The 23,254-nt window shown below is 34.8% G+C and overlaps 1 protein-coding gene across 3 annotated transcripts in view; it reads right to left on the bottom strand.

Moving 5' to 3' along the window:
* Positions 1 to 6,887: 6,887 nt before the first annotated feature.
* rhbdf1b (rhomboid 5 homolog 1b (Drosophila)) overlaps positions 6,888 to 23,254 on the bottom strand; it is a 76,403-nt gene continuing 60,036 nt past the window's right edge. For all 3 annotated transcript variants that reach the window (XM_087276137.1, XM_087276136.1, XM_087276139.1), the window contains 11 exons: positions 21,457 to 21,708; positions 20,924 to 21,035; positions 20,762 to 20,836; positions 18,374 to 18,535; positions 18,188 to 18,288; positions 18,035 to 18,098; positions 14,902 to 14,996; positions 12,418 to 12,493; positions 11,601 to 11,701; positions 11,309 to 11,462; positions 6,888 to 7,653 (listed from right to left, as the gene is read on the bottom strand). In XM_087276137.1, the coding sequence (XP_087132263.1) occupies positions 7,234 to 7,653; positions 11,309 to 11,462; positions 11,601 to 11,701; positions 12,418 to 12,493; positions 14,902 to 14,996; positions 18,035 to 18,098; positions 18,188 to 18,288; positions 18,374 to 18,535; positions 20,762 to 20,836; positions 20,924 to 21,035; positions 21,457 to 21,708 (1,612 nt within the window). In that variant the 3' untranslated portion in view covers positions 6,888 to 7,233. The remainder of the gene's footprint in view (positions 7,654 to 11,308; positions 11,463 to 11,600; positions 11,702 to 12,417; positions 12,494 to 14,901; positions 14,997 to 18,034; positions 18,099 to 18,187; positions 18,289 to 18,373; positions 18,536 to 20,761; positions 20,837 to 20,923; positions 21,036 to 21,456; positions 21,709 to 23,254) is intronic.

Raw genomic sequence — 23,254 nt, forward strand, 5'->3', positions numbered from 1 at the left:
TACCAGTGTCCAGCAGCCACCTGGATGACCCAACTACAGCCATTTTGTGCCAGACTGCACACCACACACCAGCTGATTAGTGGGAAGAGACAGAGTGATAAGCAAATTATGGGGTGGTTAAGAGGCCATGATGGACAGAGGACAGTGGACAAATTTGTCCATGGATGCCAGGGTTAGACCCTTTTTCGAAGGACAGTCTGGGATTTTTAATGACCATGGAGAGTCAAGACCTTGGTTTGACGTTTCATACGGAAGACGACGCTCACTGAACAATATAGAGTGCCCATCATATACTGGGGCGTTAGGGCCCACATAGACTGCAGGTTGAGCACCCCTGCTGGTCTCATTAACACTGCTTCCAGAAGGAACCTAGCTTTCCAAAGTGGTCCCCTATCTAGGCACTGACAACAAAGACACTGATCCTGTTTGTTTAATACAGAAAGGAAGGACGCCTGTGTTGTTATCATTCATCAAAAATGGTATTTGTGTGTATTTTGAATACTGAAACCTACAACCCTAATCCTAAAGGCAGGAACAGATCAGGCCGACACCAAACAACTAGCACTACAACTAACGCAAGGCTATTTATAAAATCCAGGCATAACACTGTGAAAACATTTCAGAAAGCAGTTCTATAGCCTACTGCTAATCAATCTGATTCTGAAGTGCTTTACAGTTAAAAAAAAAAATAGAAATTATAAAAAAAATCTGATTAGTTTACATAAAAGACTCAGACAGGCTGATGAACAACTTGTTCTTTCTCTAGGATGATAAGATAAAATTGTGGCTAACACTTTTTAAAGGCATCCTCACACATGTTTCATGTACTTACTATAGGAATTACAAATAATTATGCATTGTTTAATGCAACTGACTATTAGCATATCTCACATTTTAACCCTAACCATATACAGTGGTAAGAACATGTAAATATTTAATATTGCTCAGTGAATGAATACTTACTAAAAATAATTCTTCTTGGCTTAATATTTTTAGTTGAAACAAATTAGAATTTTAGTCAACTCAACTTGCATCAAACTGACTGAAAATATTAAGTTGAACTTTGTAACTTTGCAACTTAAAGGACACCTATTTTTCTTTTCTAAGATTTAGGATAAGTCTTTTGTGTTTCCAGATTTTGTCTGTAAAGTTTCAGCTCAAAACACATGTCAGATTATTTATTATACCTTTTAGGACAGTGGACACACACACACACAGTGTACACATTTTTAACTTTCCACTGTTTTTACACAGCAAATGTGACAGGATACACATTAATATCAACTGCTGTATAGATATCTGTCATGTCAATGTACAATAAACCTGATTTAACATCCACAAATTGGAATTTAAAGCATCTTCTTTTATAATTGTACAGACGTGCGGTTGTGGTGATAAAATAAAGACGGTAAAATTGCTGTAATTACAAACTGTCCATCAAATATGTGAGCGGCGAAACCACACTCCTACGTCATGTTGTGATGGGCCTCAAAATGGGACCCAATTTTGATAGAAGAAAATTTAAAATAAGAGCCTTATTGTCTTCAAATCACTCAAATATGACTGTGGACACACTATACCTACACACAGTTCTGTCCAAACAGCTTTCAACTACATTTTCTTAAAGGGCACCTATGATGGAAATCATCATCATAGGTGCCCTTTAAGAAAATGTAGTTGAAAGCAGATTAACTCATCAGCGTTAAAATGACATAAAAACATTTTGTCACCTTGGAATTACATGTATAAGGTTCTATCTGCGTTCTGAATGATTTTGAGATATTGAGCTTCAAGGTTTTTGTATTCCATTTAGCAAACAGTCTGTGTGTAACATTTGTTTTTAAATAAAAATTCTTAAAATGAAAACAACTTATAAAAAAACATCCCATAATGTGAATAAGTTGTCATTTAATAAAAAATGTAAATAACTTAACTTTAACAAAAATGTCAGATAGAACCTTATCATTCTAAAGTGAAAATTTGTTGTCATGACTTTATCATATAATAAAAAGTGCCTTAATAATGTAACAAATTAATGAAACGCAATTTCATGATGATTTAACATATCCTGAAGCTCACCTCTTCCTCTGATTGTCAAAGTATCTCTGTTTTTCTTAACAAAAGGACTGCATACTTTTAAGCTGTAGTACAAGCAGATAAGTAAACTGAGACACAGCAGGAGACTTTCCTGCCAAAGTGGCAGTGTTCGAGAACAGTCACAGAAGAGCACTTGAGCGACCACTGCAGACCAGAGCCCAGCGCACACATTAATTAGCCAGCTTTTAATTACCATTTGGGCTAAACTAACACCGGGTTTGCAGTGTTGTGTTTGCTACATTAGGGAAACGGGGGATGGGAGACTTATAATTAGCATATAGCTTACAATAGAGGAGCCTTTTTTCTCTTGTGTTTTTCCAGAGGTGGAGGAGAGACGATGGAGCGTGAAGACGGAGCTGTATTAATGCAGTGATGCGCTCTCCAGACTCCTGCAGATCCTTCAGAATGATGGCAGGAACCGTCAAACCTCCCCCACACACACTTACAGCACAAAGAGCTGCTCTGAGATCAGGCCAATCATCCTCTGTCACAGATGAGTATGCAAACACTTGCAGCTGTCTGTGGGCTCCGGGTTTGAACAGAGGTGATAGGGGCATGTTTGAAAGTATGCTTCTGTTATACTTGAGAAGAACAGTTCTAGCAGTGTCTGAAATAAAGGTGCAAAAGCAAGAGCCTATATTATATATGGTTAAATTAATAAATGAATAATAGAAACTAATAGCTAAAAATATTGGAGGAAATGTGAAGATTTTTTTTTTAATATAGACTTTTTCTGATTCAAAAAATAACCAAATAAACTACAATATCTCATCTCGCGCATGTTCTTTTTGATATTTGGTGCCACTGTATGGAAACAGTGATTTATTTGCAAATAATTTATGCAATATTCCAGTTTTGTGTATATTCGTACACATGGATGGAAACATACCTATTGTGTGCTTATATTCGACATAATCTGTTTTAGTACTTTTTAATCAAATTCCCCAAACAGGAAGTGCAACCCATAAGTTGAAACACAATCATCACACGCAGAGAAAGATGGACAGGTCACACCAGAACAGCTTATCTCCCATAGTGCACGTCAGAACTGAAAATTCTGTGCGACTGCCACAAGGGGGCATATTCAGACAGTCGTGTCCAAATGTTGTGTACAGTGGAAAGGCGGCTATAAACCGAGTAGATGAAAACATAATGTAATAGATGCGGAGTAACTTTTAAAAGCACAATATTGCTCTTTTTGTAAGTAAAGCCACAAACAAGTTCTGGAAGTAATAATACTGAACCACTTTGATGACAGACTTTGGCTTAGTGATTTTAGAATGACCAAAATAACATTCTAAAATGTAGTTGGTCCAATGGTTTGCCCATTAATACTGTGCTAATCACACTCATTTTTGTTATTACATAATTTGTTAAAATCACATAACTTTTTTAACATACATGCAAGAATTTCTGCAAATGTGTTTCTATTGTAGTTCCATCCAAATTTATTTTTAAACACTTTTTAACCAAAATTTTGTTCCTCCATCTTTTTTTTTTACAGTACAGTACAGTACAATCATTTTCAAGATATGTCTGTATTGGGGCAACACGGTGGCGCAGTGGGTAGCGCTGTCACCGCACAGCAAGAAGGGTTGAGCCACGGCTCAGTCAATTGGTTTTTCTGTGGGGTGTTTACATGTTCTCCCCATGTTTGCATGAGTTTCCTCTGGGTGCTCTGGTTTCCCCCACAGTCCAAAGACATGTGCCGTAGGTGATTTGGATAAGCTAAATTGTCCGTAGTGTATGTGTGTATGTCCTGGTCCTCCAGATTGGGGGTTGAGCATTGAGCTAACAACTCAACTTATAAATACTAGATGTTACGAAACAACAATATGGTGTAGCTAAATATCATCTTCGATATAAATGGCACTGAGAGTATGTCTGTATTGCTGTGGAAAAAAGTTGTTTTAGGGGTTATTCTTGCGAAATTATTCTTTTTTCCCTAATAAATTGGCTTTTTATATTGGATTGGATAGTATTTTTTAAAATTTTACTCAATATTTACAGTTTAACGTACAGTACGTTCAAACAAAGCATCCTGATATCAACATCAGTACATTATGACTGTCAAACACAGTAGTTGTGTCCCAAATCACACTCTGTACACACGTAAACGTCTAGACTAGTATGACATTTATAAGGTTACTTTGTCATTCAGTATGAGTCTAAAAGTAATTAAAGCTTTGACGACATGAAGTGTCCCACATTCCACAATTTTAAAAAAAATGTCTTTATTATTTATTATTTCTTTAATAGAAATGTATTAGCTATAATTTCAATATTTGGTATTACACCAGAGTCCATTTGGTTTAATAAAAGTAAGATAAATGTGATTGCCTTTGCTACGCTTTTAGCTAGAAGGTTAATATTGCTCACATGGAAGGAAAAATTCCTTCTAACCTTTAAGCAATGGCTTATGGAACTTCGACATCACCTGACCTAAGAAAAATAGCATATACTGTAAGAGGTTGTACTGATTTGTTTTTTTTCACACTTGGCAACCTGTTTTAGATCACATAAAGAAGATAGACCCTTCTGTTATTTTAGAAGAGTAGAACCTTTGTTATTTTCTGTTATTTCCTTTTTCCTTTCCTTTTTCCTTTCTTTTACTTATAAGAGTGAACTATCCTTTTACTTAATAATTTTATTATTTATTTGTTTTTTATTTTAAAATTATTCATATATTTTTATAGAACCAAAATGTAAATGTGTGTAATGGGGCTTGTTTGTGGTCTAAAAAAGAAAAAGTGAAAAGCTATTTGTATTGCATGTATTATATCCAACATGTTAAATAAAAACACCTTTGAGAAAAAAATAGATGTTTAATTTATTTTTGTAAATCTTACATTATTACTACAATTTAAAAATAACAGTTTATCAATTTCAAACATTTATATTATAAGGTTCTATCTGATATTGTCAAAATTGAGCTATATACATTCTGGAGCAACTAATTCGTATTGTTATTTTTTCAGGTATAACCATATTCCACTGTTAATATTATTATATTTATTCTTGTAAACTTCAATTACTCAAATATTCAGTGCCATATGATGCTAACTTTTTTCTGCTCTATTATTATTATTTAACATTATTATTGTTGGAATTGGTTGTCACTTAATCAGTTAAATACATACTTTATTATAATTATTAATATTATTATATTTATTTAAATATTATTATTTATTATATTTATTATACTTATTTATTATAATTAGTTAAATAAATGTATAGCTACACTTACCAGTCATTTAGTGATCTTTTTTGTTTTGCCTTTCCTTCATCTTTTTAAATAGATTTAATTATTTTGTTGATACATTTCGTATCAAACCGATTTTAGTGCGCACCTGAGCATCTCTCAGTGCATTATAGGATTGTTCTTCTCACAAAGGACACACGAAAAAAACCCTGTCTTCAGAAGAGAGGATAATTATGCTGCTTTTTATTTGGAACAGACATTTCACTGGGTTCTGTGGCTCTAAGCAATATTTGAAATTCAAATGAGCATCATCTTTTAGTCTTTCAACAACATAATACAGTATGTTTAAGTAGGTCCTTATACAAATAAATATGGTGGCTACATAAGAAGCTGGCTATGTTTAACGCAAACCAAGCTCATGAAAAAAAAATGCTTGTGGCAAAATTTTTGACAAAATTATATTACATTTCTGCTGTTTTTCACAGCAAAGTAAAATGGCAAGCGAGTGGCCATTTAATTATTTTTAATGTTTTTAGAAACAAACATGGTATCTCATATGTTTTGATGTTTTTATATTCATTCATTCATTCATTTTCCTACAGCTTAGTCCCTTTATTCAACAGGGATCACCACATCGCAATGACCGTCAACTTATCCAGCATATGTTTTACACAGCAGATGCCCTTCCAGCTGCAACCCAGATCCGGGAAACCTATACACTCATTCATACACATACACATAGCGCATGTCTTTGGACTGTGGGGAAACCCAAGTGAACACGGGGAGAACATGCAAACTCCACGCAGAAACGGCAACTGACCCAGCCGAAGGTTTGAACCAGTGACCTTCTTGCTGTGAGGCAACAGCGCTAACCACTGAGCCATTGTGTCATCCCCATGTCTTTGGACTGTGGGGAAAACTGGAGCACAAGATCAAATGTGTAACAGGACATTGGTAACAACACTAAACACATCTGTAACAAGAATTACATAAGCGCATTGTGTAACAACAATATACTTGCAGGTGTTTTTCCATTTCCACACCTATTTGCATACCATGTACTTTTGAACACTGTATTAGAATAAGAATGGCAGAACTAATGCTGCATTAGAAAGTTTCACATTGTGATACCAGTGTATTTACAGGGTAAATCATCAGGAACTGTCCACGCAAAATATTGTGTAAAATGGTCACAAATTACTGTGTAGTATGTATATAAAATCTAAGCCTTTGTGTTACTGTTTAATAACAGCAAACTTCTGCCAAATTGTATATAGAAATATAAAAATGCCTTGTGTTTATATGTTGTTTTAAGGTAAACTCACATCAGTAATTCACATTACAGGGGTAGTTTACCAAAGAATGTGTTATTAATGTCCTGTTACACATATGAACTTACACATACTATTCAGTGTGTTGTTACATGTGTAGTTACACCAGTATTACACAAGTAAATACTATGTACCAATGTGTACATACACTGTAGTTATATACTATTTACACATCTACCTTGTAAGTTCACAGTTATAAGTGACACTTAAGATAAAGTGGGACCAAAGTGGAAAAACAGCCAAACATGACAGCAAACTTTGTGATTTTGTCACAATTTATTTTGTTCTCTTACTTTTGAACAGGTAGCTAAAACGCTACCGAATTTAACCTTTGTAGTAGTAGCACTACATGCATCACAGGTTTGCTCCAAAAGTGCTCTGATCTAACAGGACTCGGATATGGCAGTAGCTGGTAGTCAATGAAAAGGCACAACTGGCTATTCTTCCCTCCTGGGGTGGACTCTCTGAGCCGGAGAAATATTAAAAACAATAAAACTTTCCGTATGAAACAACATTGTATAAAAAGAGTGTATTTTATATAAGCTTAAGAGTCAAGAGTTGGCATCCAGATGCCTTCAAGCGCAGCCCTATTTCTGCAAGGCCTCAGTGGAGGTGAGCATTGAGGTCGTATTTCTCACAAAACTTGTCCGTCAGCGGGATGCAGGTGAGAAACTCACACCACTCGCATTTAACTGGATAAACATAGAAGAGTACCACGAAGCTGGAGAAGATGCCCACAAAAAGGGTAAGTGCCACGAGGATCTGTAGACGTTTGCGGTACATGTCCATGCGGCCGAAGCTGATGTAGGGCAGGAAGGCGAAGGACAGGAAGAAGCCCGAGACGAAGCCACAGATGTGAGCGAAATTATCTATCCAGGGCAGCAGGCCAAAGGCGAAAAGGAACAGCACTACACATGAGAGCTTGGTGAAGGCCCTCCACGGCCGTGCCAAGATCTGCCAGCTCTGGAACAGCTCCACGAACAGACAGGCCAAGATGCCAAACTGAGAGCCAGCCGGACCCACCTGGCATCAGAAGCAGAGGGAATAACGTTTTATGGCTTGAGAGAGACATTTCTGCACTGAACCTCCTCAAATAAACTGCACTGAAAAAAACATTCAATGATGATTCATTGGATTTACAGATTTTTTTTTAAGTTAAATGGTCTTAAACAGTTTAATTAGGCTGAATTTAAACAAACAAATTAAGTTCAAAATTACTAAATTTAATTTGTTAGTTTAAATTCAACCCATATAAATTGTTTGCAACAATTTTGCAGACATCATTTCTTTCAGTCTGGGACATTGGAACAAGGTGGTTAGTCAAATATGTCTGCTTCCTGCTATAAATGTTGTAAAAAGTAAGCCTTTAGATCAATTAAAAAAATTACTTCTATTTGTTACACTTAAAAATATATTTATTTATAATATAACTTATTACAGTGTGACAGTTTGATGTGCCATATGCATTAGACGTTCAGGTATTGCTGTGAAGTTTGAGGCTAATCTGAACGTCGTTCCAGTAGCTCAACTGACATCATAGATTATGATGGGTATCATCGATAAAGATTATGTGTATATCACTTGCACTTGCACACTTATAAAATGAATAATTTTAACAGCAGAGAAGCAGGTAAAAGATGATGGATATACATATAATAAAAATAATAGCGTTTTAAAGTTTAAAAATGTGCCTGAATAGACAATTCAGTATATATAGTTAATTATGCATTATTCTGCCAGTATCTGTAACACAATTTCACTCCGTCTTCTACAATACTAATGTCATTTTAATTCTTACAGTTTTTTTAATGTGAGAACGTTGTTGTTTAGACTTCAAATATGCAGTTTATTTATAAAGATGTTTATAACATATATTATATTATATATTTGAACTTTTTTTGCACCATGCACCAGGACAACAGCGGCAGTTAATCGCTCATGACATTTACAGAGCCTTTCCTTGGACACTTCTTTTGAAATTGACCACTCACTGTGATGCATGTCTCTATAGTGGTTAAATACAACCTATAATTTAATTTGGGTATATCGATCAGTCAGTCTGTATTCTAATAAATCTTTTATTTAATCCAGAGCAAACAGTATGACTGATAGCAAAAAATATTGTAATTTTAATTCTGTCTAAATTTGAAACCCTGCTTAAGTTCATTCAATTATTTTGATTAAGCTTAGTCCCTTATTTAACAGGGTTCACCACAGTGGAACAAACTACCAACTATTCCGGCATATATTTTATGCAGGGGATGCCCTTCCAGACATAACCCTGGGAAACACTCATACACTCTAACATTCACACTCCCTCATACACTATGGTCAATTTAGTTATCTCAATTCACTCTTAGCACATATCTTTAGACTGTGGGGGAAACTGGAGTACCCAGAGGAAACCCACGCCACTATGCGGAGCACATGCAAACTCCACAAAAAAATGCCAACAGTCCAGCCAGGACTCAAATCTTATTAACTCCAGCTATGTAAAAAGTGTCATTTTTTTAAACTTTCCATGGTGTCGCAACAAGTCTATCATGCAACACACTGTAACCCTGATGATTTATTTATGAATATGATTTATGAATATATATTTTAATAATATGTTACTTTTTCACTTTTCAAATTGACAAACATCCTAAATATATTGTAAAATAGCTAATGTTACAATTCTCAAATATATGTAAGAATAAGAATTTCATTGTTTATACAGTTTAATAATCACAGGTGAATAAAACACACCTTCTGATTATGTTTAAATATAATTATTATTGCCATCTCCATAGACATCAGCCTCTATTTTACAAACCATAAATGTTATATTCTGCTAGCATGAATACTGCTTTAAATGTCTGAAACCTAAAATTAATGTTATTTAATAAATCACAAGCACATCTTTCTCTGGCTCAGCGCAAGCAGATTTAAATTTAGCAGCTGATCTGCAACGCAAGGATAAAGAATGAGTCTCCTCCATTCGGCCTCTTTACTTTCTCTTTCTCTTTACTTTACTCCTTTACTTTTGTGGATAAGGAAACAGAGTTTTACGCACTCCACTGAAGACATCCATTAGTCAACATATTTAATTTAGTTTGTGCAGCGCAAAGATTTGTTTCAAAGCTACTTCTATTTCTCGATTCTAATTTCCAACAAACGAATAAATGAACTATAATAGCGAAGTGTGGTCAAAAAACTAAGTTATATGCAAACACACATTTATTCTTATGTCCCATATATTGACACAAACTTCTCCAAAACCTGACAGGTGGACAAATCTAAACTCGTATTTAGTAAACAAATAATAACACTATACCAATGCAGTAGCATTTTAATTTTTTTTTTTTTATTTATTTGTGTACTGCTGTACATCCTGTGTGTACTAAGCAATGTGTAAGCATTAGGGCTAACATAGGTGCATAACTAATGGGCTCTGCGCTGGACTTTAGAGCAGCTTTTAGATGGTCAATGGCGCAGTATTTTACTTCATCAAAAAAGCGACAACAATGTGCCTTAACACACCTCTATTTTAGACCGAAACGCCCATGAGTCCACGAAGTGAATTTGCTATTTAAACAATGTTTTGCAAAACGTAAAAATAAGGCTTGTGCTGGTTTCAAAATAGCAACAAATCGCACCAAACATGTCTAGCGCCTTATTACGCCAGGTGTACAGTGTGATAGGGCCCTTAATACTAGCAGGTGCCATTTATTAAATAATATTGTTAAATACTTAAATATTATTGTTTCTTTAATTATCGTATTTAATAAAATAATTCTGTATTGTAAAACAGTGCGTATGTGTGTTAATTTGGATTTTAGTGTAGAGTTTTTAAAATTATGCAAATACAATTCAAAAAGCTTTGTAACAGTACTTTTGCTCGGTTTCAAGAGTTCACACTTAGCTGATGTTTGATTATAGGGCTTGTTTGGCATGCTGTCCCGGGAGAGAGCTCTGAGCTTGTAAAATCCTCGAGCCTGGGGCTCCCTCCTGTTTGCAAGGTGAGAGGGGAGTTTGAGATCGGGTAGATCTCGAGAACTCCCGTGATGTAGTAGCTAATGAACAGATAGGGATTGCTCTTAACTGATAACTACTTAATAGGAGCATGCTGATTTGTTGAAACCCACGTGAGCACAGGGTGAACGTGTAAACTCCGGACAGAAACGTTGGTTGGCTTGGTAAGGACTAGAACCAGTGACGTTCTAGCTGTGAGGCAACTGTGCTAACCACTGGGCCACCATGCCACCTATCTAGGAAAGGAGGAGGAGTAGGGGTGGAATGGGGGATTCTTCAAAACGAAGATGGCTGTAATATGGAACTTAGAGTATTTATTAGGAATCATCTGATTGGTGAATCATAAATTAAATAATGCGGGACCAGCTACAAGCAATCATAAGCCTGTGATCCTCTCGAATTTAGTTTATAAATAAACTTCCCTTAATCCATTGGTGCTATTTTTTATTTTTTAATAAAAAAAAAAACATTTTTAGTGATTAATAATAATTGAGGTGTTTTAGAATAAGTGGTCTATAAGAATTATCCAGCCAATATCCTAAAGACCTATGAAAGGCTGAACTAAACTTTTAAAAATTTTTGGGTCCAAATTAGTTACATGATCTCATTACTGAACAAAGAAACTCAATGATCCCTGATTTAGACTCATTAGGTTTTTCTGTACCTCTGCTCTGTACGGTAAGAAGATGGCACTGGCGAGGTTGCCCGTAATCCCGCTGAGGATATAGATGATAGAGATTCTCAGCCAGCCTGCCAGCTTCTCCAAATCCCTTAGAATGGTCATCTGGAAGCACACAGACACCAGGCAGTGCAGGATCCTGCAGAGACACAGAGACTTTCTCTATCAATCAAACACGGCTTTACCTTTGTCAGGACAGTAATCTGACACTGCATTTAATTTATTGGGAAATTCACAATAGGCCCCCCTGTGACGGATCACGCTTCCTCCTACTCACCCGGCGTGAAGAAACAGAGATAGCCAGAGTCGATAGAACTGGTCTGGGATCTCTGGGTTCAGAAAAGGCAGGAGGCCACAAACATCATCCATGCAATGAACCTGAGAACAGATCATCAGTTTTATCCGTAATTACACAAATTACAATTCATGGCTAAAGGTTTGTCTGTACACTGACATTATGGATACTGGGACAAATGTAGATCTCTACACCCCCTGCTGGTGTTTTACATGATTGCACATTGTAGTGACACTCATTATAAACCAGCAGAAAATCGAATAAAAATAAGAGATCACCTTAAAATGATCAGTTTCTCAAAATTTACAATTGATGTTTATGTGTTTGAGTCTCCATTTTGTGAACAACTGATGACAATTCTTCCAATTTCTAATAAAAAATCATTTTTGTAACAATGTGCCATGTTGTCAGTCTTGTTTTTATTCACTTTAAACAACACAACACCAATATTTAAACTTAATATGAGCAAAGAACCAGTATTTGGTGGAATAACCATGATTTTAAAGCACAATAAAATAAAATACATTTTATTTTGACCAACTGTTCAAAGCTTAAACTGTTTCCAAAATTTTGTCAGTCATTTATAGAGCATCACAAATACTGACATTTTACAAACCCCTACCATACCTACGTTTCCATAGCTGTGTGTGTGTGTGTGTGTGTGTGTGTGTGTGTGTGTGTGTGTGTGTGTGTGTGTGTGTGTGTGTGTGTGTGTGTGTGTGTGTGTGTGTGTGTGTGTGTGTGTGTGTGTGTTTGCATACAAAATGTCACAACTCAAGAGGAAGAAATGCTTACTGACCTGTGAACAGAGCGTGGCCTCCTCATGGAAGTATCCCTTCATGAAGTCACAGTACTCTCTCGATGTAATCTCACACCTGTGCAAATCACACTTAAATTTGAATGATTTATATTCAATTAAACAAAACATAGAGTACATTAAAATGATAAACAATGCACAAGTGAATAATTTAGCACCTTTTTACAATTTTACATTGCTCTCTAAATGTACAACATTATCAAAATATAAAACTCATCAAATAATTGCTCACAATATTTAGTTGTGTTGTGAATTGATGAAATATACTAACAAATTTTTTGAAGATTTGTTAATTTTACTAAATTGAATATTGAACTGATTTATTATCCATACACATACTTTTTTTTTAAATTATGTCAAAATGTATGTTTCAGATTATAAATTGATAGTTTACATTCATTATTCATTCATTTTACACACATACACACATGCACGCACACACACACACACACACACACATGCACACACACACACACGCACGCACACACACAGGTTCAATATCAATATCAATTTGTGTTTAGTGGAATGTGATTTCAGGAGCTGTGCCAGTGGATTGTGACATATGTCACTAGAGGTTTAGGCATTTAACAGCGGATTGTGTCAGGTGCCACTGAAAATTACAGAATATGGTGGAGTGTGCTGTGGCACCGTTAAAAGTGACTGACAAACGAACTGAGGAGTCGACATATGCATAATGATGTTTTTGGGTGTTTAGTTCAATTAAGTTAATTCGAAAATTCTTCATTTTGTAAGATACTGTCACTGTTGTTGTTTTTTCTCAGAGTTTTTGCATTGCTAAAACGAATAAAAGAAAATAATAAGAAACTAAATAAACAACTAGTAAGTTTGTGACACCAGATTTAAGTGACATGTGACACTGAAAATTCTGTAACACGGCTCAAAACAAACAACTAATTATTGGACAACACAAGTATACTAACATCATTGACACTGCAGCATGTATCTGCAAACATGTATTTGTGCAAAATGATGTATGTGTGCAGGTAAGTTCTGGTATAAGTTAAACACTAACCTACACAAGATAAAGTGAAAATGTGATTTATTGCATATTTTATATTTTTTGTATTTTAGAATTTTCATATTTTGTAGTTATATTTTATTTTGTATTCCTTTACATTATATAAACTGTATTAACAATAAATTGGCAATTTAAAAATGTGAAGTAAATCAGTATTTACAAAGATTAATTGTTAAATGTCAAATAGAAAATTGTAAAATGTAACTCTCCACCCATGTCTGAAGTTTTTTAACATTTGCTGTCCTTCAGCAGAACAATAACCAGCTTTGTCACCCTTACTTATACTAATGTATATTGTTACTATATGACCTCTGTCAGTCCCTGCTGGCATATTGTTCTCATTTAAAATTAGGAAATAATTTTTGTTGTTGCTGTTGTTGTTGTTGTTTTTGCAAAAACTACTACTCAAAAGTTTGCGCTTAGTAGATTTTTCATTTAAAGAAATGCACACGTTTATTTGTCTAGAATTTGATCAAAAGACAGAAACGGCTGGGAAACACCAAAACTGAAAAAAGAATTTCATACGCTATGCTTTTTTCAGAAAAATATCTGTAAACTCCAAACAAAAAAAACTAAAATGTTGGCAGCAGGAGAGTATTCAAACTTCAAACACATTTACAGTATAATGTAACAATACACTGCTGCTTCAAGTACAGTAAGTGCTGTTTCACTGATCTTTCTGTTTATCAACAAATCTCGAATCACTTTTTTTTCACAAAATTATTAGGCAGCACATCTGTTTTTTATAGCTTTTATAATTACAGGGTTAACACTTTACTATAAGGTTTCATTAGTTCATATTAGTTCATGTATTTATTTAATAATGTACAAGGGCCGCACATTATATTGTTTCAGCATCAATATGGCAATGTCCCCGTCCACAATAGTTATATCGCAGATATTGCAGTATCTGCAATGTCAAGTTGGTATTTTTCACAGTTGAAATCATATGTTCACTGCAAAATTTTACTGAAGTTAACCAACATGTTTATTATTTGCGTTTGTTTTTAATGTCTGTGGGCATTTTAAGCCAGTTTAAAACATTCAGGCCATTAATTATAATGCTTTTAACTTTAAGGAAGATTAATTCTATTTATACAATGTAGACTATATAGGAATATTTCAAATTTGTTAATTGTTATTGTTGTCACTAAACTACAAAACACAATCCCAATTAATCTGAAATTATGAATTATTTCCAAATAGAGCCATTCATTTCATCTAGTGAAAGTATGCTCAATATCGCAATATGTATCGCAGAATAATTAAATATGGCAATGTCAGTTTTCTCCAATATTGCACTGCCCTAACATGTGCTGTACTCTACTGTACTGCAACTGTAGTCTGATTTAAAGCACACGTCTATTTTTTATTACATAGTTTAGATGATACCATCAAGTTAACATGAATAAAGGTGTTTTCCTAACCTTCCTTTCGTTCCGATGCAGCAGGGTCGACCAGTGATGACGCAGTCGATGTGAGGCAGGTTAGTGTGATTCCCTGTGCTGTACCTGGTGCATATCTGACAGAGACAAAACAGAAAAATGACAATAATTATTAAAAATATAATTTTCTGTCCATAAAATGATAACACATGCTTTGATATAATCTTTTTGTTGCCTTTATCTGTTATCCTGTTTGAGGATCATGCTTAAAATTCAAATCTAAAATCAAACTTAAATGTCTCTGTCATTTAGTATTTAGATATATTCGCATAATTACATTTCAACCTTGTAATGAGGAGCTATATAGATTATGATGATATACTGTAAATGCATGACATTAAGGATGAGAGCGTTTCAATTGACAAAAATTAAAATCAGAATATTTAAATGTATAGTTTAGATGGATGTGAATGGTTACAGGTTTCCCACATTCTTCAAAATATCGTATTTTGTGTTTTTGTTTTGAGAAACCTCTTGAGGGTGACTAAATGGCATGTACATTTTCACTTCTTGGTAAACTATCCCTTTAAATACAATTTTTACATGTACTATTTATTTCGGAGCATAAACTGATAACATAACGTCATGCTCTGACAACAGAACATTTTAACAAGATCACCCAAAAATACAAACTCTGTATTCATAGAATTTGATGACAATTTCCTCCTTACCCATCACAAACCTGTTTGAGTTTCTTTCTTCTGCTGAACACAAAAGAAGTTATTTAAAAAAAAAAAATTCTAAAAACAACCGTTTTAAAATAACCGTTGACTACCATAGTATTTGTTTTTCTTACTTTGGAAGTAAGTGGTAAGTGGTTTCTAACATTCTTCACAATATCTACTTTTATGTTCAACAGAATAAAGAAACTCAAAAGGATTTGGAACCACTGAGTAAATAGCAAGTAAATTTTGGGGTGAGCAATGCTTTAAAACTTTAACTTGCACTCAAAATTCTGCCTTTCATTTAGATTTGACATCTACCATGAGAATTGTTGAAAAACTGATATAAAAAATTGTGATAAATTATTGGCCATACTGCCAAGCTCTAGTATAACAGCATATAAATGAAGCACTAAAATTACAGTGCACAGCATAATTGAGTACAGCCCATTTTGAAAATAAATATTTTTTTAATCTATTTCAGAGTGAATAAAGATACTATATTTTGCTACATTTGAACAAGCAATCAGCTTTATTAAACAGTTAGGATTAGGGTTTAATTCTGTAAGAGTGTGGTCATCTAACATCAATAGGAATAGAAAGACAATACATTTAAATTTGAACTAAATATTGTAAGAAAAAAAAAACATTACATTTTTATATATTCCCCTTACAGATCAATTTAGGCAGGCTAATTCTTGAACCCTTATCTTAAGCAGTTTTGTTAAATTAGTTCCCATTTCAGCTTTGGTACTGACGAATAGAATTTAATCTAATGTAATATATGCACAAATATATAAATGTGAAGCATCCTATAGAAAAAAACTAATTTAAAGGAGAGACCCGTGAGTGCCTCATCCGTGAATTGTGTACTAATTTACAGTTTTATGCAAAAGTTTGGCCACCCCTGATCATTTTCATAATTGCAAGCCATAGTCTGCTTGCCTTTCAACTCATTTGGATTTATGTTATACCCTAGGGAAAAAGCACCATTTCAGTTCTGACATCAATTTCATTGCATCTGTTGATTAAATAAATTTTAAGTTATAACAAAAATAGACAGGTGCAAAAATTTTGGCACTCCAATAGAAAAATGATCTTTTGTACAGCCACCTTTTGCTAAAGTAACAGCCTGTAGATGCTTCTTATAGTCAAGGATATGTTCCTGAATTCTTGCTGAAGGCATTTTGCACAATTTCTCCAGTTCTGTCTGGTGGGATGGGTGCACAGCGTGAACAGTAATTTTTTTTTTAAAAATACATAGAATTTTAATGATGTTCAAGTCTGGGGACTAGGATGGCCATTCTAGAAAACTGAATCGTTTCTGATTATGAATTCCTTGGTAGATCTAAAACTGAGGGACTTTTGGTCCCTGCTGTAACTTCAGACCCTTGACTGATTCCTGAACATTGTTCTTAAGAATCTGTTGTGACTGGGTGAAATCCGTGCGGCCTTTAACTCTGACAAGGTTTCTAGAACCCTCCACCAAATTTTACAGTAGGGTGCAGGTTTTACTTCTGGAATGATTTGTTCTTTTCAGGTCATGCAAAGCTCCTATTGTTGTGACATCAGTCCACAGTATATTTTCCTAAATGATTCAGGCTTGTTCAGATGAGACTTTGCATACCTCAAACGACTGCAGAAAAGGCTTCTTCTGCATCACCCTCCATTGAGCTGTTCTTTGTGAGGATGTGCTGGATGGTGGGATGATCTACAATGACATTATCAGCAGCAAGATGTTCTTGGAGCTCTTTAAAGGTGGTCTTTGGTTTCTCTGTGACCATTCTAACCATTTTTCACCTTTGCCTTTCAGTTATTTTTCTTGGTCTAGCACATTTTCCTTCACAAGAACTGTTCCTGTGGCCTTCCATTTTCTTACTATATTTCTGACTGTGGAGACTTTGAACCTTTGTGGAAGCTTTTTAAATCCTTCTCCTAATTCATGTTGGTAAATTATCCTAGTTTTTAGGACATTAAGAAGTTCTTTTGAGGTTCCCATGTTGCTACTTTCTGGTTCACAATAAAGAGAAGCACAACTAGCAATCAGCTATCTCAAATATCCTTTTTCACGATTGGTTGCACCTCTGTTAGGATTGTTAAGGTAGACTGAGTCATTCAAATCAATTTTGTGTCGTAATCAATCAGCATTAAGTGACTACTGGTTTTGAAATGCTCTTAAAAAGAGAGAGTGCCTAAACTTTTGCATAGCCTATTTTTTCAGTTTCAATTTAGTTTCACACATCTCAATACTGCTACACTATGTATTTCTGTCTGAAAAACATGACATTATCTAGCTTTCTCTAGAAACAGAATGGCATTTCACTGCGATCTTCTCTTATAACATAAGAGCACATTATTATGCAACCAAGGAGGGGTGCACAAATGTTTGCAAAAACTGCTTGTTGGGCACTGTACATAATGCATGGTCATACTGATCACCGTTTCACACTCACCGGCCACTTGCTGATGTCATCAGGCCACACATGAGGAGAAACAGAGGCAGGCTCCAGACAAATCCTAACATTATTAATACACAAAATAAATAGTCATCCAATAGAAGATGAGGATAGCTTAAAAAAAGAAAATAAAGAGGATTATAAATGTACCTGGGGTCTTGATGGCACACGGAGCCGTACTGACGCACTTTATCCCCTAGAACTGGAGCACTTGGGTGCTGAGGCCACTTTACCCATAATGCCAGAGTGCTCTGAGAAAATTACAAGGACGTTTGGTTAAATATAGCTGGAGTGGATATAATAAAGTGCATACGTGATGTGAAAGGAGGAACTGACTGAACACTCCTCCTGAGAGGTCTGAACGCAGCCGGACTGGTCATTGCGGACGCAGCAGGCCGAGTGTTTTTCGCTGGCCTTTTTCTGCTGGATGAGCTGGTGAACCTCTTCATCCTGTCGCATACAGGGGGAAAACTTCGCCCCCAAGTGAATCAGCGCCTCCTGCAGGACACAAAAAACAACTAACTGTTAGATTTTGTCATTTGTAGAGTTACTGTATACTATTGTACTATTTATTGATATTTCAAATTGTATTTATTTTATTTTTTTGTTATAAAATATATATCATATTATATTATTATATAAAATTCTATTATATATTATCATATTGATATTGTTATAATACATAAATTAGTTTACAAATTAATATAATATATAATTATTTATTATATTATTATATAATATTATTATATTTTATATTATATTATTATATAATATAATTAATTATATCATTAGTTAGTAAATTAATATAATTATCAATATAATATATTAATGTTAATGACTTTCAAATTCATATTTTCTATAAGATGCTTTATAATAATATATCTGTGCATACACATTAAATTAGTAAGTACTAAAGCCCAAACTACAACAAATATAACAACTACAACAAAAACTTAACATAAAAAAATCCCAATCATCAAGTCATTCACTATAACTTTTGTCATAGAACCTACTGGACCCGACTCAAAAGACATCATATCAATGCCTCCTTTAGTCTGTGATAAATGTCCTGACAAGAACTTGGATCTTTTTTTCATATGATGTGGGAATGTGTATAAGTACAAAAATTTGTAATGAGGTCTCTGTTATCTTATCTAATCTAAAGTCATTGAATATCCCGTACCGGTAAATCCTTCCATTGTATTACTGAGCGGTGATTCATTGAATCTTACCAAGCTCCAAAAAGCTGTTTGGCTGACTGGCATAACTTTTGCAAAAAAAAAAAACCTACTAACCCAACATTGCCTGCCTTTACATAATTTGCACACATGGAAGTGGTTGGTACAACTTCAGGACATTATAATGTTGAAATTATCCACAGCTTGAGTGAACTTGGTATAAATTAATACATTAAAGATCTGGACTTCAGCTGCTGACAAAATGTCCATGTTTATTCCACAAAATAATGATCAGGATCCAGAATGATACCTTATTTGTATAACTGATACTTGATACTGTATTTTGCTTTTGTTTTTCTGTTACCTTCTATTCATTGGATACCCCAGTGTAAAGAGACCACAGGGGAGGGGTGAGGGTAGTTGAATTGATATATTTCATTCATTTTCTTTTCAGCTTAGTCCCATTATTATTCTAGGGTCACCTCAGTTGAGCCAACTGGCCCAACCTAGGCTCGAACCAGCGACCTTCTTGCTGTGAGGTTAATGTGCTAGCCACTGCGCTACCGCATCGCCGTGATATAATTATATTTTATTCATTATATTGTTTTTTTCAGCCTGTATGTTTTGTTAAAAATAATAATAAAAAAATAAATAAATAAATAAATAAATAAATAAATAAATAAATAAATAAATAAATGTAAAAAAAATAAATAAATAACATCACTGTCCAAAAACGAGTACACCCAAATTAATGTATTAGGGCAAAATAATAATTAAAATGTAATTTCACAGGAAATACCAAGACAAAAATAAAAATATAAAAATTGTTTGTTTGTTTTTTTTAAATGTTTTTTATTTTTTGCAATACCTCCTTTGATATTAAATGTATTGTGTTTCTATTTTTTTAAAAGTCTTATTTTAATAAACATAACTGGTTAATAAAACAGTTTTTAATTTTTTATGTTAATAATAAAACTATATTAATTATTACAAATAATACTCATTTAAAAATGCTTAATTAGTTAGTAAATTAGTTATTTCTGCACAAGTTAATTCACTGATTAATGTTTTCTAATGGGACTTTATCATTTAGTAAATTTTCCTTCAGCTTAGCCCCTTTATTCATCAGGGATCGCCACAGGGGAATGAACCGCCAACTTATCCAGCACATGATTAACACAGCGGATGCTCTGCCAGCTGCAACCAAGTACTGAGAAATCGCATGTCTTTGGACTGTGGGGGAAACCCATGCAAACACGGTGAGAACAAGCAAACTCCAAACAGAAATGCCAACTGACCCAGCAGGGACTTAAACCAGCAACTTTCTTTCTGTGATGTGACAGTGCTAACCACACTGAGCCACCGTGTCTCCTTTTATGGAACTTTATTGCAATATTAAATCAATTGTAAAATGGTTGGGTTGCTAAAGGAAAGATAGGGGGAGAGGAATAAAGAAACTCAAAAAGGTTAGGAACCACTTGAGGGTAAAATTTTATGTTTGAATTTTAGATTGAACCATCACTTTAAGTGCTTTAGATATATTTACCGAGCTTGGCCCAACCCAGAAGTTCTCTTGCTGCATGAATCTGACATTCTCATAAACTCCTTTGTTTCGTAAGACCTAAAATCAGATGACATACCAGGTTATATATGAAGTTAAACACAAGCTTGGTTTGAAACAAAACCAAATGAACATAGTTTGGCTTACAGAATCAACAGTCTCATGTTGTGAAAAGCCCACTGGTGCAATGCCATAGATGGAAACCGCCAAGACGGTAATCAACAAATGAACAAAGGTGATCCAATATGTGAAGAAAGGCCTGTTGGATGAAATGCCAATTCATCACACTGTACAGACATCTAGAATTAAAGGGAATGGTCACCCAAAAATAAAATGTACTCATTCTCTACTTGTTCCAAACCTGTTTGAGTTTCTTCTTCTGTTAAAAAAAAAAACAGCCATTGACTTTCATAGCATATTTTGTTCCTATAATGGATGTCATTGGATGCTTTTTTCCAACACTCTTCAGAATATGTTGTTTTGTGTTCAACAGACAATAGAAAATCTTAAAAGTTTTGAACCACTAAAATTTGAGTAAACATCATTTCCTTTCGTCATTTTCAATTTTTGAGTGAACTATCCCTTTAATTCAATCGCAAATTGTACAATTGCGCCCAAAAATATGACGTTATCACAATGGTCAACATCTGCAAGAGCTCCAGCAACACTGTGGTAAATACCTGTGGTCGTTCATGTCTTCGATCTGTTTCTTCACATAGCTGTCAATGCGTTTGCGATAGGTGCGGTTGGTCAGTTTCCCCACCATGCCAAGCCCATAAGGACGTTTTTCCTTAGCAAAGAGTTTTTTAACAGGCACAGTAATGCGCTGACCACGCCGCTGCCCAGTCACACTCACCACCTCTTGCCGTAAGCGCACTTTAGGCTGAACCAGAGCACCATCCTTTGCTTTACGCCAACCCCTCTCCAGAGGCCTGAGACAGAGGCAGAGATACAGAAATTAGTATTCACAAAAGGTCTTAAAGGGATAGCTCAACACCGATATGTAAAATAAAAATCCTCATTACTTACTCACACTCATGTTTTAAAACTTAAAATTGAAAAATACACAATAAGATTGAATTAAAGGGCAAATTCTCCCAAAAATGAACATTTCCTTCCAATTTCCTCACTCAACAGTTTCTAAATGTTAATGAATTTCTTCTTTCTGTTAAACACTAAACAAGACATTCTGAAGAGTGTTGGGAAAAAAGCAGTCATTGACATGTACAAACAAAAAAATACTATGGAAGTCAATGGCCAGTTTTTCCCACTCTTAAGTATATCTTCCTGTGTGTTCAACAGATAAATTAAACTCAAACAACAAGTGGAGAAAAAGCAAATGATGAAACAACTGTCATATTTAGGTGAACTATCACTTTAAGGCTCATAACTAGCAGATTAACAAGAACATCATTAAAATGAATGGGGGTCTCGGTCCTTAAATGTAAAACTGAACTTTTTTAAACAATATATTTTATCATTAAATCTAGCTCCTAAATTTGTGAAGGGTCAAGAGTAGTAAAGAGAACTCTTAAGTTGCTCAGACCAAACCACAAACTGTCATCTATCTGTTACCTTTGCTTCAGAAGAAAAGTTATTAATTAGATATTAATAATTAATTATGTGTAATAACGATGACATGACAAAAGGAGAAAGTACTGAAATACTGTAACTTATTTAATACTTTATGTAAAGGCTTATTTGGTGAGCAGTTTAAAGACACCTTTCATAAAAAGAATGAAGTCACATGAATTGCTCAGGTGTGAGTTTTTTTTTTTTTTTTACAGACTTCAACAGCGTGTAAAAGTCTTGATAGTTCTGTGGGTCTCGTTTATCAAACCTGATCTTTAATTTGTATGTTATATTGGCTTCAAGCCAGGTGATTGGCTGAGCCATTCTACAGCTTGATTTTCTTTCTCTGAAACCATTTGAGAGTTTTCTTGGCTGTGTTTTGGACCATTGTCTTGCTGAAATGTCTGGTTTCATCTTCATAATCCTGATAATGTAGATGTTGAACTGAAGCAGTGAATATTAATCTACTAATGACAAGGGACAGGCAATGTAGAGGCACAGTATAATGCTGTCGCCTCACAGCAAGAAGGCCGCTGAGCCGCTGGTTTGAACCTCGGCTCAGATGGCATTTTTGTGAGAAGTTTGCATGTTCGCATGGGTTTCCTCCGGATCCTCCGGTTTCCCCCGCAGTCCAAAGACATGCGGTACACGTGAATTGGGTAGGCTAAATTGTCCATAGTGTGTGTGTGTGTGTGTGTGTGTGTGTGTGTGTGTGTGGATGTTTCCCAGAGATGGGTTGCGGCTGGAAGGGCATCCGCTGCGTAAAAACCTGCTGGATAAGTTGGCGGTTCATTCCGCTGTGGTGACCTCGCATTAATAAAGGGACTAAGCCGACAAGAAAATGAATGAATGAATGAAAAGGGACAGAAGGTTGCTGAATAATTACTGAGAGATTTCAGCTGCTGT

The sequence above is a fragment of the Danio rerio genome, chromosome 12, assembly GCF_052040795.2.
Source record: "Danio rerio strain M-AB ecotype USA chromosome 12, GRCz13ab, whole genome shotgun sequence".
Taxonomy (NCBI): Eukaryota; Metazoa; Chordata; class Actinopteri; order Cypriniformes; family Danionidae; genus Danio; species Danio rerio.